Source organism: Urocitellus parryii, chromosome 5, assembly GCF_045843805.1.
Source record: "Urocitellus parryii isolate mUroPar1 chromosome 5, mUroPar1.hap1, whole genome shotgun sequence".
In the NCBI taxonomy this organism is placed as follows: domain Eukaryota; kingdom Metazoa; phylum Chordata; class Mammalia; order Rodentia; family Sciuridae; genus Urocitellus; species Urocitellus parryii.
In genome coordinates, this window is record NC_135535.1 from 186,802,991 (window position 1) to 186,820,252 (window position 17,262).

At 38.6% G+C, this 17,262-nt stretch overlaps 1 protein-coding gene across 1 annotated transcript in view; it reads right to left on the minus strand.

Moving 5' to 3' along the window:
• Positions 1-16,504, minus strand: part of Nt5c2 (5'-nucleotidase, cytosolic II) — an 83,797-nt gene extending 67,293 nt beyond the window's left edge. The window contains exons 1-2 of the mRNA XM_026401159.2: positions 16,443-16,504; positions 194-318 (exon numbers count right to left, since the gene is read on the minus strand). Coding sequence (XP_026256944.2) covers positions 194-294 — 101 coding nt within the window. The 5' untranslated portion in view covers positions 295-318; positions 16,443-16,504. The remainder of the gene's footprint in view (positions 1-193; positions 319-16,442) is intronic.
• Positions 16,505-17,262: the final 758 nt, after the last annotated feature.

Consider the following 17,262-nt stretch of genomic DNA (forward strand, 5'->3'; position numbering starts at 1 on the left):
TCGTTAGTAGATGTAAGTAGCAGTATGGCAGTTCGAAGCAGTTCAAAGTCTGGACTTTGTATATGAACCAAAAACTAGCTCTATGATTTGGGGTAAATTATTTGCTTGTACATTAATTCTATCATCTGTAAAACGAGGATAATGAGTGCCCACTTCATGAAGTTGTTTGAGGATTAACCAAAAAAATACTTACCGATGATAGGCTTCTCGCCGATACTTTTTCAGAGCATGCTTATCCATGTTAGCAGGCATATCTGCTGCATTCTGTAAGCGATCACTCCAGGAGGTTGTCATTTTACCTTAATTATATGCCAAATTCTAGAAAAGAAAACCAACAATAGTTTAAGACTGCCATCAGTATAAGGATATCTGATTTTTAAAAAATATTAGAAAAACTCTAGCTTGCACACAGCCTAATACAATTATCTATTAAAATATACTAAATAGGAAAATATACTGATACTTCTAAATTATGTAAATTTAGGAAAATAATTTCATATGGTAATTTTTATCCAGATTCATATATATTACTTTCAAATTAATAAGCATGGCTACCAGCAATCATTAAATATAATCCTAGATTTTAGAAAGGAACTGAGACCACAGTTTGTGATTATATATAATTTTTTTTTAAGAGAGAGAGAGAGAGAGAGAGAATTTTAATATTTATTTTTTAGTTTTCGATGGACACATCTTTGTATGTGGTGCTGAGGATCGAACCCGGGCCGCATGCATGCTAGGTGAGCACGCTACCACTTGAGCCACATCCCCAGCCCAGATTATATATAATTTTAACTTATGCTTTTTGTATTTTTTTCTTTTTAGTTATATGTAGATGAATTTTGACATATACATACATGAAATATAACTTCCCATTCCTGTGACTGTACATGACATGGAGTTATACTGTATTCATATGAACATTGCAAAGTTTGTTTTTTTTTTTTTAATACTTATTTTTTAGTTTTCGGTGGACACAACAGCTTTGTTTGTATGTGGTGTTGAGGATCGAACCTGGGCCGCACGCATGCCAGGTGAGCGCGCTACCGCTTGAGCCACATCCCCAGCCCCATTGCAAAGTTTTATGTCTGATTCATTCTACTGTCTTTTCTATTCTCTTCCCTCCTCCCATCCCTTCATTCACCTTTGTCTAACCCAATGAACTTCTATTCTTCCCTCCTAACCCCTTACTATGTGTTAGCATCTGCATACCAAGGAGAACATTTGGCCTTTAGTTTTGGGGAACTGGCTTATCCATTTACTGGAAAATGCCATAATTTCATTCTTCTTTATGGCTGAGTAATATTTCACTGTGTATATGTACCACACTTTCTTCTCCATTCATGGGAAGGGTAACCAGGATGGTTCCATATTATCTATTGTGAATTTAACTGCTATAAACATTGATGTGGCCATATCACTATAGTATGCTGATTTTAAGTTCTACGTATAAATGTTGAGGAGTGGGGATAACTGGATCAAATGGTGGTTCCATTTCAAGTTTTCTAAGTAATCTCCATACTGCTTTCCAGAGTGGTTGCACCAATTTGAAGTCTCACCAGCAATGTATGAGTGTACCTTTTCCCCACATCCTCACCAACATTTATTGTTACTTGTATTCTTGATAACTGCCATTCTGACTAGAGATGAAATTACAGTGTAGTTTTAATTGCTATAATGAACATTTTTTCATATATTTATTGACCGTATTTCTTCTTCTGTGAAGTACCTATTCAGATCTTTTGCCCATTTTTTTTTTAAAGAGAGAGAGAGAGAGAGTTTTTTTTAATATTTATTTTTTAGTTTTTGGCAGACACAACATCTTTGTTAGTATGTGGTGCTGAGGATCGCATGCTAGGCAAGCGCGCTACCACTTGAGCCATATCCCCAGCCCTCTTTTGCCCATTTATTGATTGGGTTTTTTTTTTTTTTTTTTTTTTGGTGTTAAGTTTTTTGAGTTCTTTATATATCCTGGAGATTAATGCTCTATCTGAGGTGCAGGTGGCAAACATTTTTCTCCCATTCTGTAGGCTCTCTCTTCACGTTCTTGATTGTTTCCTTTGCTGTGAAGAAGCGTTTTAATTTGATACCATCCCATTTATTGATTCTTGATTTTACTTCTTGCACGTTAGGAGTCTTATTGAGGAAGTCAGTTCCTAAGCCAACATGGAAGAGTTGGGCCTACTTTTTCTTCTAGTAGGTGCAGGATCTCTGGTCTAATGCCTATGTCCTTTATCCACTTTTGAGCTTTTTGCAGGGTGAGAGACAGGGGTTTAATTTCATTTTGATACATCCTGGATTTCCAGTTTTCCTAATGTATGTTTATGGCACCTTTGTCTAGTATGAGATAACTATTTATATGGGTTTGTCTTTGTGTCTTCTATTCTGTTCCATTGGTCTTCGTGTCTGTTTGGTGCCAATATCATGCTGTTTTTTATTACTATAGCTCTGTAGTATAATTTAAGGTCTGGCATTGTGATACTCACTCCTTTCTTCACTTTTCTCACTGAGGATTGCTTTGGCTATTCTGGACCTCTTTGTTTTTCCAAATGAATCTAATGACTGTTTTTTTCTATTTCTATGAAGAATGTTATTGGAATTTTAATAGGAATTTCATCAAATCTGTATAGCACTTTTGGTAGTATGGCCAATTTGACAATATTAATTCTGCCTATTCAAGAACATGGGAGATCTTTCCATCTTCTAAGGTTAGCATGTTTTGAAAACAGGTTTAAAAAGCAACTTTTAAAATTCTGATAAACATAGTAACCTTGATCCATGGTGGCACAAATGTAACTAATGAATGCTTATTTATGTTTCTAATTATTTCATGCTTTTATATTTTTTCTATAAATCACTTTTTCAGTTGGAATTAAAGCCTAAGGACTAGAAGAAAAAACTTAAAACTCTTCATCTTCTTAGAATAAACACATAGAATGGGGTGGGCAGCAGAGTGTCCATCTTAAATACTTTGACAAAGTAGACTTACTGGCAAATGCCATAATTTCATTCTTCTTTATGGCTGAGTAAAAATCTTAGGTTTCACCTCTATTTTTGCAGTTTTCATCTACAAATGGTGTTTTTATTTGTTTACATGGTGCTGGGGATCAAATCCAGGGCTTCACACATGCTAAGCAACTATCTACAACTAAGGTACACCCTCAGTTTATTAACATTTTATTAAATTACCAGTATTTATGAAAACATCTGAAGCATAAAATGCCAAAATCATTTGACACTAATTTTCAAGTAAACCAAGTTTGTATTTTATTTCTACACAATATCTTCATTTTATTCAGTTATTTATTTCAGTTATTTATTTTAAATATTTATTCTTAAGTTTTAGGTGGCACAGTATCTTTATTTCACATATATGTGGTGCTGAGGATCGAACCCAGTGCCTCGTGCGTGCTAGGTGAGCATTCTACCACGGAGCTACAACCCCAGCCCCCCAGTTATTTATTTTTATGTGGTGCTGAGGATCAATCCCAGGGCTGTAAGTGTACAAGGCAAGCACTCTACCACTGAACCACAACCCCAGCCCCAAGTTTGTATTTTAAAAAAAAATAAGTTAACGAGGTGAAATTCACACAAGAAAATGAACCATTTTAAAGGCCAGGCACATTGGCATACACCTGTAATCCCAGCAGCTTGAGAGGCTTAGGCAAGAGGATTGCAAGTTCAAAGCCAACCTCAACAATATAGCAAAGCTCTAAGCAACTTTGCAGGACTCTGTCTCTAAATAAAATATAAAACAGGCTGGGGATGTGACTCAGGAGTTAAGTGCCCCTGGGTTTGATCCCTGGCACACAACCCCCACCCCAAAGAAAAGTGAACAAGTCAGTGATACTTAGTATATTTATATGAACATCTACTTTACTACTTTCAAAATAGCTGTATCACGCCAAAGTAAAAATCCTTACCCATACAACAGTTTCTTCCCCCTAGTACCTCTGCCACTACCAATCTAAGTTCTGTTTCTGTGGATTTAATGATTTTGGATATTTCATACAAACTGAATCACACAATGTATGATTTCACTAGGCATAATATACTTAAGGTTCATCCATACTGTATTATATATTAGATTTTTTTTTTTTACTTTTAGGACTGAACAATATTTCATTGTATGTATAATACCACAATCTGTGTTTTATCCATTCATCCACTGATGGATATTTGAACTATTTCCACCTTTTGGCTGTTGTGAATAGCTGGTATTTATATGCGTACAATGCATTTGACAACCAGTTTTCAAATCTTTTGGATATATAACTTAAGTCTGTAATGTTTTTAAAATAATCAAGATTTCCAAACATTTTATACAACAAAAGTACTGGCACTTGCAAAGAATTCTAATTAAAAATTTATTCAAGCATAATTGAGAAATTATTTGCTAAATGACTACAAATGAAACTTGATATACTATAGCATATTTATGGTATACTACATATTAATTAATTACCACAGATATTACCCTCAAATATCTATATATAGATACCATAGATACAATAGATATATGAGGGTAGGACTATTGTTTTTTTCAGGACTGAGGACTGAATCCAGGACCTAGGACTCCTCTACCAGTAAGCTATATCCCCAACACTTTTTATTTTTTGAGACAGGATCTCACTAAATTGCCCAGGCTGGCCTTAAATCTGAGATCCTTCTACCCGAACCTCCTTAGTCACTAGGATTATAGACGTGCACTACTGTACCTGTATTTTTTTTTTCCCCTATAAAGTTCATGTAACCAAGCATGGTGGCGCACACAGGACTTTCTGTCCTGCATATCCCCGTTTTCTCTATCTGCCTGTTAGTCACTTGGTAGCCTCCTTGGTTAACAGATCTACTATGATAGTATCACAATGCCTGAGTTCTAGTAATCCTTATTTGAGATCAATAATAGCCCCAGTAAATTAAGTCAAGAATTTTCCCCTTTTCATTTAAGGGTATGCTGCAAGGGTAGCAATGTTTGCAGCAATTTGGGTAATTTCTTCAAATTTTCTCACCAGCCTGAAATTTACTTTTGTACAATTTTTATTGCATATTACTAAAGTACTTAGCTTTATGGAAGAAAGTATACCATATCCTCCATTTGCTATGAAAATGCTTCATTTTATACTAAACAGTCACATTTTATACAAACCTCCTGATAACCCTATTCCTCAACATATAAACAAGTAAAACCAAGAATATGTAATAGTTAGCCAGTTGGTTTTATCATTATCATTATATTATGGTAAGGGTTTGCTCTGTAACACAGTACAAACCAACTTATTTCCAAATACTATTCCCTTAAAAAGAAAGGTTGGATGCGGTGGCACAGGCCTGTAATCTCAGAAACTCAGGAGGCAGAGGCAGTAGGATCTAGGAATCCAATAGGGCTGGGGATGTGGCTCAGTAATCCAGTGCCCTTGAGTTCAATCCCCGGTACCCCCAATAAAATAAAATAAGAAATAAAAAGGTCTGGGGATATAGCCCAATGATACAGCACCCTTGGGTTCAATCCCCAGTACCACACACACACACACAGAACTCAGATACTAGTTTATTTTCGTTTACCAACGCTGCTGAAAAACTAACTCCTCATGTCTGTAGTTAATAGTGCCAAAGAACAGCATTTTGAAATAAACTACAGTTTCTGTTTATTTTTTGAGACTGGATCTTGTTATGCTGTCCAGGAGGGCCTCAAACTCCTAGGTTCAAATGATCCTCTTGCCTCAGCCTCCAGAGTAGCTAGGGCTATAAGTGTACCTATTTGACCCAGCTCTGAACTATAGCTTTTAAATTATTTTTGTATTCTAATCACAAAAGTAACACATGGAAGGAAATATACACATAAAACATTTTAAGCCAGGCACAGTGGCACATTCCTGTAATCCCAGCAGCTCAGAAGTTGAGGCAGTAAGATTGCAAATTTAAAACCAGCCTCAGCAACTTAGTGTGGCCCTAAGCAACTCAGTGAGACCCTGTCTCTAAATAAAATACAAAACAGGGCTGGGGATATGGTTTAGTAGTTGGTTCCCCTGAGTTCAATCCCCGGTACGAAGATGAAGGAATGTCAATTTTCCCAGAAAAAGTTCTGAGAGCCTGTATTTTCTTCACTTCATTATAACTGAGGTTGTTTAAATCATTTGTCCCAAGTTGTACTATACATTCCATCAAAGGCCTACACTCAGCTTGCACACCAAAGTGATGGCTAACAAATAAAACCACACTTACCTACCCATGTATATCACTCGCTTATCCCGCTTTATTATTTTTTACATATAGCACTTCCCGACATAATACATTTAAAATTTTTTTGTTTGTTTTTTAGTTACACATGACAATAGAATGTATTGACATATTATACATACATGGAATATAACTTCTCATTTTTGTGGTTGTACATGATGTGGCGTTACCATGGTCTTGTATTCATATATGAACATAAGAAAGTTATGTCTGATTCATTCTACTATCTCTCCTATTCCCATCCCCCCACTTTGTCTAATCCAATGAACTTCTATTCTTCCCTCCTTCCAAGACATAAATATTTTGACAGTTTGCTTTTAGTCAGTTCTTCTCTGTAAAACGTAAGCTCCATGAAAGTAGGAATTTTATTTGCTGTTCTATCCCCAGCATCTTGCACAATAAACTTGATACCTATAGAAATAAATAAGAGACTTTAAGCTCTTTGCTTTTCAGAAGCTTATTTTTTGTTTTTCATTACTGGGCACTGAACTCAAGGGTGCTTTACCACTGAACTCAGTCTCCAGCCCTTTCTATTTTTTTTTATTTTGAGACAGGGTCTCACTACATTGCTGAGGTTGGCCTGAAACTTGTGATCCTCCTACCTCAGCCTCTGGAGTCACTGAATTTATAGGTGCACACCATCATACCAGGCTCAGAAGCTAACTTCTATGTAAACCTGAAAATGCAAAAACATGGCACAAGTTTCTTTTAATGTTCAAAATGAATTTTTGCCAAACCTTCTCTTGGTTCAACTGGGTGCAAAGGCACATGCCTATAATCCAGCTACTTAGAAAGCTGTGGCAGAATTGTAAAATCAAAGCCATCCTGGTCAACTTCAAAAGCATTGTCTCAAAAAATAAAAAACCCACCAACTTAAAATGAGCTGGAAGTGTAGAGCTCAGTGGCAGAACACTTGCTTAGTATGCTCCAGGCCCTGGGTTCAATCCCTAGTAACACATACATACACACAAAGATTCTTGGCTGGATTAATGTAATAATATTTTGCTAACCTTTCAAATATTGGACCTTAAAACAAAAGATTCCTTGTTCTCTGATGGAAAATAACAAGGCTAAGAAGAGATCTTGTCAAGTGAAAAAATGCAGTACCCGTCACCGGACACTGTCCTTCTTCTTCAAGCAACAAGTTTCTAACTATAGTCTAAAACTCTATCTAGAAAATACAAATTTATTTCATCTGTTCCTAAAGTTTTGAAAACATACAAAAGTTTTATTATGTTCCTTTGAATATTGTATTGCTGCTACTACTACTACTAAAATTCCCTTACATGCCATAGAATATTATATATTTGTTCTGTATCAGCACATTAAGGTTACTTCTAACTGAATGTTTTGAAGAATACCAAAGTATGTAAATTAGAAAACATTTAAAGAAAAGGTTGGGCTTTCAATATCTTTAAAAAAAATTAAGGGTTGGGGTATCAATATCTTAAAATTATTACTATACTTAACTGAGATCTTTTGAAAACATAAATTACAAAGTTGCACAATTTTTACATTCAGCCAATAACACTTTGCACAGTTAATAAGCATTCCTAAATATTCCTTAAAAAAAAAAAAACAGCAAGTATGGGGGATAGGGATGTATCTCAGTAATAGAGCACTTGCAGGCCCCCCAGTTTGATTCTTAGCACTATGGGGTGTGTGCATGGTGGGGGGCAGGGGCAGGTATAAAATTCTGCTTTATATCAAAAGCAATTTATTCTCTTACTAATAAGCTCTTACCCTTCAACTTTATTTTACTTCTCTTTCCTCTTACAAAATAATAAAAATTTTAAAAATCAGAAAGGCAGAAATAATTACCACTTATTTTTACTTTTGTATATAAATTTACATTTAAGATTCCATACTCTTATTTGATGAAAGTTCACCAAAATTTATTGAATTTCACTATTTTTAAATGCATGATTCTAAGCACCACACATACTTTAATGACTTCTTAAAATAGCTCTCTATATGAGATACTATTATCCTCATTTTACAAAGAAGCAAACATAACAGAGAAGTTATTAAATAATTTGAGTCACAAAATTATACTTGTGATTAAAGGTGCAGTTTCTAGAGCCACACTGCCTAGTTTCAAACTTGGCTCCAACACCAATGACCTCTAAGACTGAACAAATTATATCCTATCTTCAGATTCTTCCACTTCAAAATACGTAACATTAAAACAAGATCTGAGGGCTGGGGCTGTAGCTCAGTGGCAGAGTACTTGACTAGCATGTGTGAGGCACTAGGTTTGATCCTTAGCACCATATACAAATAAAATAAAGGCATTCTGTCCATCTACAACTACAAAAAATTTTTTTTTTTAAATAAAGTATATCTTGGGGCTGGGGATGTGGCTCAAGTGGTAGCGCGCTCCCTAGCATACCACTGGGTTCGATTCTCAGCACCACATAAAAATGAAATAAAGATATTGTGACCACCTAAAACTAAAAAATAAATATTAAAAAAATAATAATTAAAAAATAAAGTAGATCTTAAAAAAAAGATTCAATGTATTAATAAATGCAAGGTGCTATGAACAGAGGCTGACATGGAAAAAGTCCTTAATGATATAATCATAATAACTTATAGTGCTAGTGCCTACAATGTTTTAATATATGAGGCCTCTGCACAACACAGTATTCTATATTTGGAGAAATGTGTAGTGTCAGATTGTCCATCATGAGTTAGGGGCTGTCACAAATTCATACAATTTTGTTTTGTTTTGCTTTTTTGGTACCAGAAATTGAACTCAGGGGTGCTTAAAACTGAGCCATATCCCCAACCCCTCTTTTTTTTTTATGTATTTTATTTAGAGACAGGGTCTTAGTAAGTTGCTTAGGCCCTCACCAAGTTGCTAAAACTGGCCTTGAACTCCCAATCCTCCTGCCTCAGCCTGCCAGGCCTCTGGGATTACACATGTAGCACCACCATGGCTGGCTCACAAATTCACACAATTTTTAATGTCAATCTAGTATCCTAAATTTAATCTACTCTATAGATCTATTTGTTTTTTTCATGACAGCTCTTAGATTTGAGAATTATTTCAAGAATGAATTCATCAAATCCACTTCAAAAGGAAGCCAGTATTCAAGGTCAAAAAATTGTATTTATTGATCTCAGATTTATGAAAGAAAGTTTCGAATGTTTACTTTTCAAGCTACAATCGGTCTTATTGATTGCATGATTCCAGTTAAATTCTTATAGCTGTAACTTAAAATTCTTAGAATTTTGACAAAAAAAGTTTGAGCTACTTCAACCTACATACTGTTCTAGATGGTTTACTTAGTAACTCTAAAACAAACTAGATACACAAATGTATTAACTAGATTCTAAAATGACTTATTGATAAGTTTGTCAAATGTCTTTCAAATACATAGTCAAATACATGTAATGTTTATCTTCACAGGCAAATCAGACAATATAGAATAACGGAAAGCTGAAGTGTAAAATACTTAGATTAAAATAGATAATTTAAACTTTTCACTTTCTAAAACAATCTGGTTCAAAGAGTATTAACAAAAACTATCGTGTCCTTATGAATTTATATAGCATAGACTAAGAAAAAAATAAGGATTGTCTTTCTAAACTTAAATATGAAAAGCAAAAAGCATATAATTTTTAGAAGAATATAGTGATGAGATCAAAGTAGAGCTACACAAGATAAAAAATCAAGAAACACAAACCACAACTGTATTAAATGTAAAGTTTAAGGTTGGAGAAACAGCCCAATAGTAGAGGGCTTGCCTAGCATGCATGAGACCCTGGCTAGTACCACACACAGAAAATATTTAGCTTATTCCTGCCAAAACATTTAATCTAAATCTAAACATAAGAAAACTATCAGACAAATCAAAACTGAAGGACATTATACAGAACAATTGGCCTGAACTCTTCTAATACATCAATATTAAGGAAACAAGCAAAAGTAACAAAAGGAGGGGTCCTGATTATAGTTCAGTGGTAGAGTACTTGCCAAGCACATGTGAGGCACTGGGTTTGATCATCAGTACCACATAAAAATAAATAAATAAAGGTATTGGGTCTATCCACAACTTAAAAAAAACAAAAAGTAATAAAAGGAGGCCTGGGAACATTGCTCAGTGCTAAGTCTCAATGGCCTGGATTCCATCCCCAGAAAAACAAACAAACAATAAAGGGCTATACTAGGGGCTGGGGATGTGGCTCATGCGGTAACGCGCTCGCCTGGCATGCGTGGCATGCGTGCGGCCCGGGTTCGATCCTCAGCACCACATACCAACAAAGATGTTGTGTCCGCCGAGAACTAAAAAATAAATATTAAAAATTCTCTCTCTCTCTCTTTAAATAAATAAATAAATAAATAAAGGGCTATACTAGTTGAAGATGCCCATACCCTACAACGTAAGAATTTCCCAGGTTTGGAATTCTCTAACATGTAAACAAGACTACATATCCAAGAATGTCATTATGTTAATAATAGCAAAAAGTCAGAAACATGTAAATTAATTATCCATAAACAGTGGCATATTCATATAATAGAATATAACACAGCAATGAACTAAAGACAAATACAGCATCAAAAACAATGTTTAGGTGCTGGGATTGTGGCTCAGTGGTAGAGCGCTCACCTAGCACGGACAGGACCCGGGTTCGATCCTCATCACCACGTAAAAAAATAAAAGATGCTGTGTCCACTAAAAAAAATAAATATTAAAAAAAATTTTTTTGAGTTGGGCATGGTGGTACATATTGGTAAACCCAGTAACTTGGGAGCCTGAGGTAGGAAGATTCCAAGTTTGAGGCCAGCCTGGACAACCTAATGAGACCCTGTCTCAAAATAAAAAACCAAAAACTGGGCTCAAGGTACAACTTGATGGTAGAGTGATTGCCTAAAACCCTTAATGCCCTGAATTCAACCACTTCACACAACAAAAAAGATGGACAGGGCACTAGGATAGCTCAAATGACAAGAGCACTGGGTTCAATCGCCAGCACAGCAAGAAAAAAAAATTTCTGAAAAATGGAAGTTGCAGAATCATATAATATAGTAAACAAGAGTATATGCACTTTTACAGATACATATATTAATAAAATTATAGCTGGGCAAGGTGATACATGCCTATAATCCCAGCAACTAAGGAGGCTAAGGCAGGAAGATCATAAATTCAAAGGAAGCCTCAACAACTTATGGAGGCCCCAAGTAACTTATTGAGACTTTGTCTCAAAATAAAAAAATAGATCCAGGTGGGGTGGCCCACGCCTGTAATCCCAGCAGATGGGGAACCTAAAACAGGAGAATCCCAAGTTCAAAGCCAGCCTCAGCAAAAGCAACTCAGTGAGACTCTGTCTCCAAATAAAATATAAATTATCCCAGGGATGTGGTTCAGTAGTTGAGTGCCCCCAAGGTCAATCTGCGGTACCAAAAATAAATAAATAAAAATGAAAAGGGGTGGGGTCATGGCTCAGTGGTTAAGCACCCCTGGGTTCAATCCTCAGTATCAAAAAGAAAAAAGTATAAAACTTAATGGAAATAATTGCCTAACTGGGCTGGGGATATGGCTCAGTTGGTAGAGTGCTTGCCTCTCATGCACAAATTCCTGGGTTCAATCCCCAGCACCACAAATAAATTAATTAATTAATTAATAATTAATTAATAATTGCCTAATTGATGACAATGAGAGGGGAGTGAACAAGGAGAAGAAACAAGAATAGGATCAGTAAGCATTCATATCGTAATCTATAATGTTTATATAGAGACCACACAAATTAGAGATGTTTAAAAAAAAAATCTTCTTTGGTATTGGGGAGTGAATCTAGGGGCACTTAACCAATAAGCCACATTCCCAGCCCTTTTTTGTATTGTATTTGGAGACAGGGTCTCACTGAGTTACTTTGAGCCTAGCTAAATTGCTAAGGCTGGCTTTGAACTCACAATCCTCCTACCTCAGCCTCATGCCGCTGGGATTACAAGCATGAGCCACCATACACAGCAAGTACGACGTTTTAACTGTTAAAATTTGATGAAGGAGCCAGGCATGGTGGCATATGCCTGTAATCCCAGCAGCTTGGGAGGCTGAGGCAGGATTATAAATTCAAAACTAGTCTCAGCAATTTAGTGAGGCCCTAAACAACTCAGCAAGACTCTGTCTCTAAATAAAATATTTCAAAAAGTCAGGAGATGTGGCACAGTGTTTACATGTCCCTGGTTCAATCCCTGGTTACCCCCCAGCCAAAAAAAGATTTATAAAGGAAATGAGTAGTAAATGTAATAAATAATCACAATATGTATGTTTGGAATATTTCACAATATTTTAGCTTTGAACTCAAGATCCTCCTGCCCCAGACTCCAGAGCTACTGGGATTAAAGGCATGCGCCACCACGTACAGCAACATGGAGCTTTTAAAACTATATATTGTAGGGCTGGGGATGTGGCTCAGGCGGTAGCGCGCTCGCCTGGCATGCGTGCAGCCCGGGTTTGATCCTCAGCACCACGTACAAACAGGGATGTTGTGTCTGCTGAAAAACTAAATAAATAAGTAAATTCTCTCTCTCTCTTTCTCTCTCATTGTACTGGACATTTGAAATGGAAACATGCTAATACCTAACAGGTTTACAGATAGAAAGATGAATGAAAAGTTTACTGATTTTTTTTTTAAGACACCGAACTACAGGTACCAGATTTCAGTTATCTTTCCAAGCATATCTTTAACAAAGCAGGCTCTTTCATATCACACTCTTGACAATGTTTCCCAAACATGAGATTCAAAAGCAAATACAAATGGTTTGTTACTCTCCAAATCAATTTCACCTAACAAGGTGGTATTTTTGCTGCCCTACTGGCAGTTTTATTATTTTTTAAATATTTTTTTAGCTGTTGATAGACCTTTATTCATTTATTTATATGTGGTGCTGAGAATAGAACCCAGTGCCTCACAAATACCAAGCAAGTGCGCTACCACTAAGCCCCTGCCTCAGCCCCGTTTTGCTGGTTTTATTGGTTTATTACTAAAGTTATTTTCCATAAACAGCCATTGCAAACACTGGCAACAATCATTATAGGATGCAATCAAATTTCAATTAGTGAACTCATTGAAGTCTTACTGGCTCAAGTGAGGGGAACCTTAGTACTCCATAACAATTTGCTACCAACTTCCTTAAGGCAAACAACTTCCTCAAGTCTGAATATAAAAAACTAGATCAAGCAGAAAACAGTTTTTTCTTCATTCTGGTCTATCTGCAAAGAATCTAAGTAGCATATCTTGTAAATAGCTTATCAAAACTTCTTGTTCTCAAACTAAGAGCAATCTATTCCTTATATCCTTAACATACCACTTTGGACTCAGTGTCACCTTCTGTTTTCCCTGATCCCACCAACCTACAAATCTCTCTCCGATCTGAACAAAAAATAGTAATATCTAACATTTATTGAGAATTTAATATGCTCCAATGATTTGTCAATGGAATTATTCTATTAATACATACAATCCTATGAAATTTATCCTATTTTCCCCTTTTTCAAGTGAAGAAAATGAGTGAAACTCTGGGTTAAGTTTTCCAAGGTCTCCCGGATGCTAAGTGGCAAGCCAAGTCTCAAACCCAAACTACCAAATCTAGGACTCTAGGCTGGGAATTAAGCTCAGTGACAGAGTGCTTACCCTGCATGTGTGAGGCACTGGGTTCCATCCTTGCACCACATAAAAGTAAACACATAAAATAAAGGCATGCTACCCATCTATAGTTACAAAAAATAAATATTTTTTTTTTTAAACCAAGGCCACTGAACGTCTAATGCTGTCTCCTGGCTCAAAGTATCAACTGTCATTACTGCTCACATGTCAATTAACATACACCTTATGACATTTAACATTTTCTGTTAGTAGTTGTTGTCTCAGAAATTCAACACATCATTCATTCAACAAAAATTTTCTCAAAGTCTGTGTGCCAGCATTGTTGACTACTGTGTTTTTTATAAAGGCATGTTACAAAAAGCATTAGGAATGGAAATGATTCTCCCAACATGTGGACATCCCAGAAATGTAAATGCAAAATTCAAAATAGCATGTACACAGCCATTATCATTAAATAAAAACCATGTTTATGTAAAAATTTAAAAAGAGCAGTCATAAATAAGATGATAAAATTGTGGAGTTTTTCCTATTTCATCATGTTTTTTGGTAAGAGAGTTAAAAAATAAAAAGATTTTTTTTTTCCTTTTTGTGGTGCTAAATTGAATCCAGGGTATTACACATGCTTGGCAAGTGGTTGGTCTACCAGGGAGCCACATCCACAGCCCAGACTTTTTTTAAAACATGTTTTTTTGTACTTCTTTCCCCCACAGAACAGTAGAAATAGCCTAGAAACATTAATATAAACACCGCTCCCCTTAACATACCACCTTAATTCGACAACCCTCCACCAACTGGGGATTGAACCCAGGGTGTTCTATCATTGAGCTACACACATAAGCCTTTATTTTTTATTTTGAGACAGGGTCTGACTAAATTGCCAAGGAATTCACACTGCCTCAACCTCCCCAGTCACTGTGATCACCGGCCTGCCCCATGGCAACAGGCTAATTTGGCTTTTTCAGGAAGATATCTTCTGCTAAGGCTAGCAGGTACTATTAAGTAAATAGATATGTAAGTGTTCTGGCAATTATAAACTTCTGGAAACTTGTAACTGGTTTTCCTGAAGTGTCATCAAATCTTAGAACTGAATGGAATCTAGCAGAACATCTTAGGCTCCCTCATTTTGCAGATTAGTTACTAAATTCTAAAACCTAAATTCTGGGTTATAGAGTAGAGTAAGGCAGCAACCTATACTGCTGAAATGTACTGGTTTATATTGCAACGGAAAAGCACTTCAGAAATAGTATATCTGTTAGTATCAACACAGGATGTGCAGTTTTAATTTAAAATATATATATATATATATATATATATGTAAAAAACACTTTTTTTTTTGGGGAACTGGGGGTTGAACCCGGGCTTTGCAAATGCCAGGCAACATTCCAGCCCCTAGTTGTCTTCTTGAATCAACCTTTTCAGGTATGGATGTCTTCATCTGGATAAATTTTAACCACTGTTGAGAAGCACCATGGTAAATATTTGAAAGACCTGGGGCCTTCCCTACACACTCATTAAGTCTTACCGGCAAACTGCACCGTTCCAACATTCTCCCCTTCACATTCCAGTCAGTACAGTCTGCATCCTTAAGAGGCAAAAATTTATAGTCTATGGATGTTATGAGACAAATATGGGAAATCTGCCCGCATCCGGGTGCGCGCACAGGGAACGCGCACACTCGCTCGCTCACACATACACACCCCCCGCTAGAATGGTGACTAGTCATTTCAGTGCACAGCCCTCAAACATAACGGCCGGAAAAGTGAAAGCAGGGGAAAACAAATCCACACCAAGCCCTACCCACCTCTTTTAAAAGCTGCGGCCTCCCAGGGCCAATCCCCCAACACGTAATTCTTACAACGGGCCTCACATCCGCCTCTTGCCCGTGCTCTCCCCGGCGTCCGGGGCCCGGGGGAAACGAAAGGCACTGGCGGCCCCCGACGGCTGGCCCCCGACGGCTGGCCCCCGCCCGGAGGGAACTAGCGCGTCTCTCTGAGGCGGCTGGCAACCCGAGGTGAGCTTTCCAGGAAGCGCCGCACACGAAAAAACCAACGTGTGGGCCATCAAGTCGGCAGCGTCTCGGGGTCTCGCTGAGACGCTGCCAAGCTGCAGCCCACCGCGGGGCCCGCCAGTTCTCGGGGTCGGCCTCGGGGTAGCCCGAGTCGGCCAAAAAAAACAGGCAGAACGGGTGGAGGGCGTCTCTAGAAGCGGGACCCGGGCTGCCTCCACCCTGCCAACGAGGGGACAGAACGCGGCAAAGGCAAGGCGGGGTCCCAGCAAGACGACGCCGGGAAACAATGGCGCGAGCGTGACGTGGGCCGGGGGCGTCGCCGCGGCACCCGGGAAGGGGCTGCGGTGGGGCAAGGGGGGCCGGGGTAGCGGGAATGAGAGGACCCCGGCGCGGGATCCGCGGGTGCGCAGGCGGGGGCTCGGCCTGAGAAGAGGGGTCTAAAGGGACGCCGCAACTGGGAACGGGGCAGGCAGCCGCCCCTGCCCCGGGGTCGCGTGCTCGGCCGCGCACCCTCTCTTCTTTCCTCTCTCCCTCGCCCGCTCCTGCCCCTGGCGCCTGCCCCTCCCGCGGAACTCACCGGTCCCACAGCACGGCTGCAATCCCAGAGCGCAACTGCAGCAGCCGCCTTGGCGCGCGCCCTCCCCGCCCCCGCCGCCCCGGCCCCGCCCCGGCCCCGCCTCCAGCTCGCGCCCGGCCAGGGACCGGAGCGCTGTTCCGTCCCTCGGCTCCGCCGCAGAACCCAGTGGTGGAGACGCTCCCTGGCCAACTGCGGGACTCCAAACGTGATCCCCGCCAGTAGTTCGCCACTGGGGATCTTCGAATGACAGAACACTGGTTGTTGCCCAGCTGTGTGGGGTGACGCACATTGACAACCCTTCCATCTCCTGTAGGTCCCCATTCCTTGACATTCTGCCCTTGTCCTTCTGCAGGGCCCTGGCTACCCTCTCTACTACCAGCATCTCACCTCCTCTCCCAAGAGGCTTTCCCTTAGAAGGAAAAAGAGTCCCTGTACCCAGTCACAGTACCTTTTACTCAAATGGGCCTGAGGGCGCCTATGGTCCATAATCTGTAGCACGCTTGAATTGCCTTGGTGATTAAAAACACCGGCTTTTGGAATTTATCAGAACTGGTTCATCACCTACAAACTGTATGACCTTGGGAGAGATACTGGACCTCACTACAAGCAGTACCCTCATCTGTAATGCAGGGATAGTTAACAATATTGACAGGATTAAATAATGTAGGTAAAACCTTCTGGTACATAGTAAGCACTCAATAAATGTAGTTGTTATATTGACACCCCAGCATTACCACCTTGCCACAGGCAAGAAGACCCCCCCAGAGACAGAAAGCCTACTACTTTAGGAGCACTGCATTCCTTCATTTGGGCGATTGTG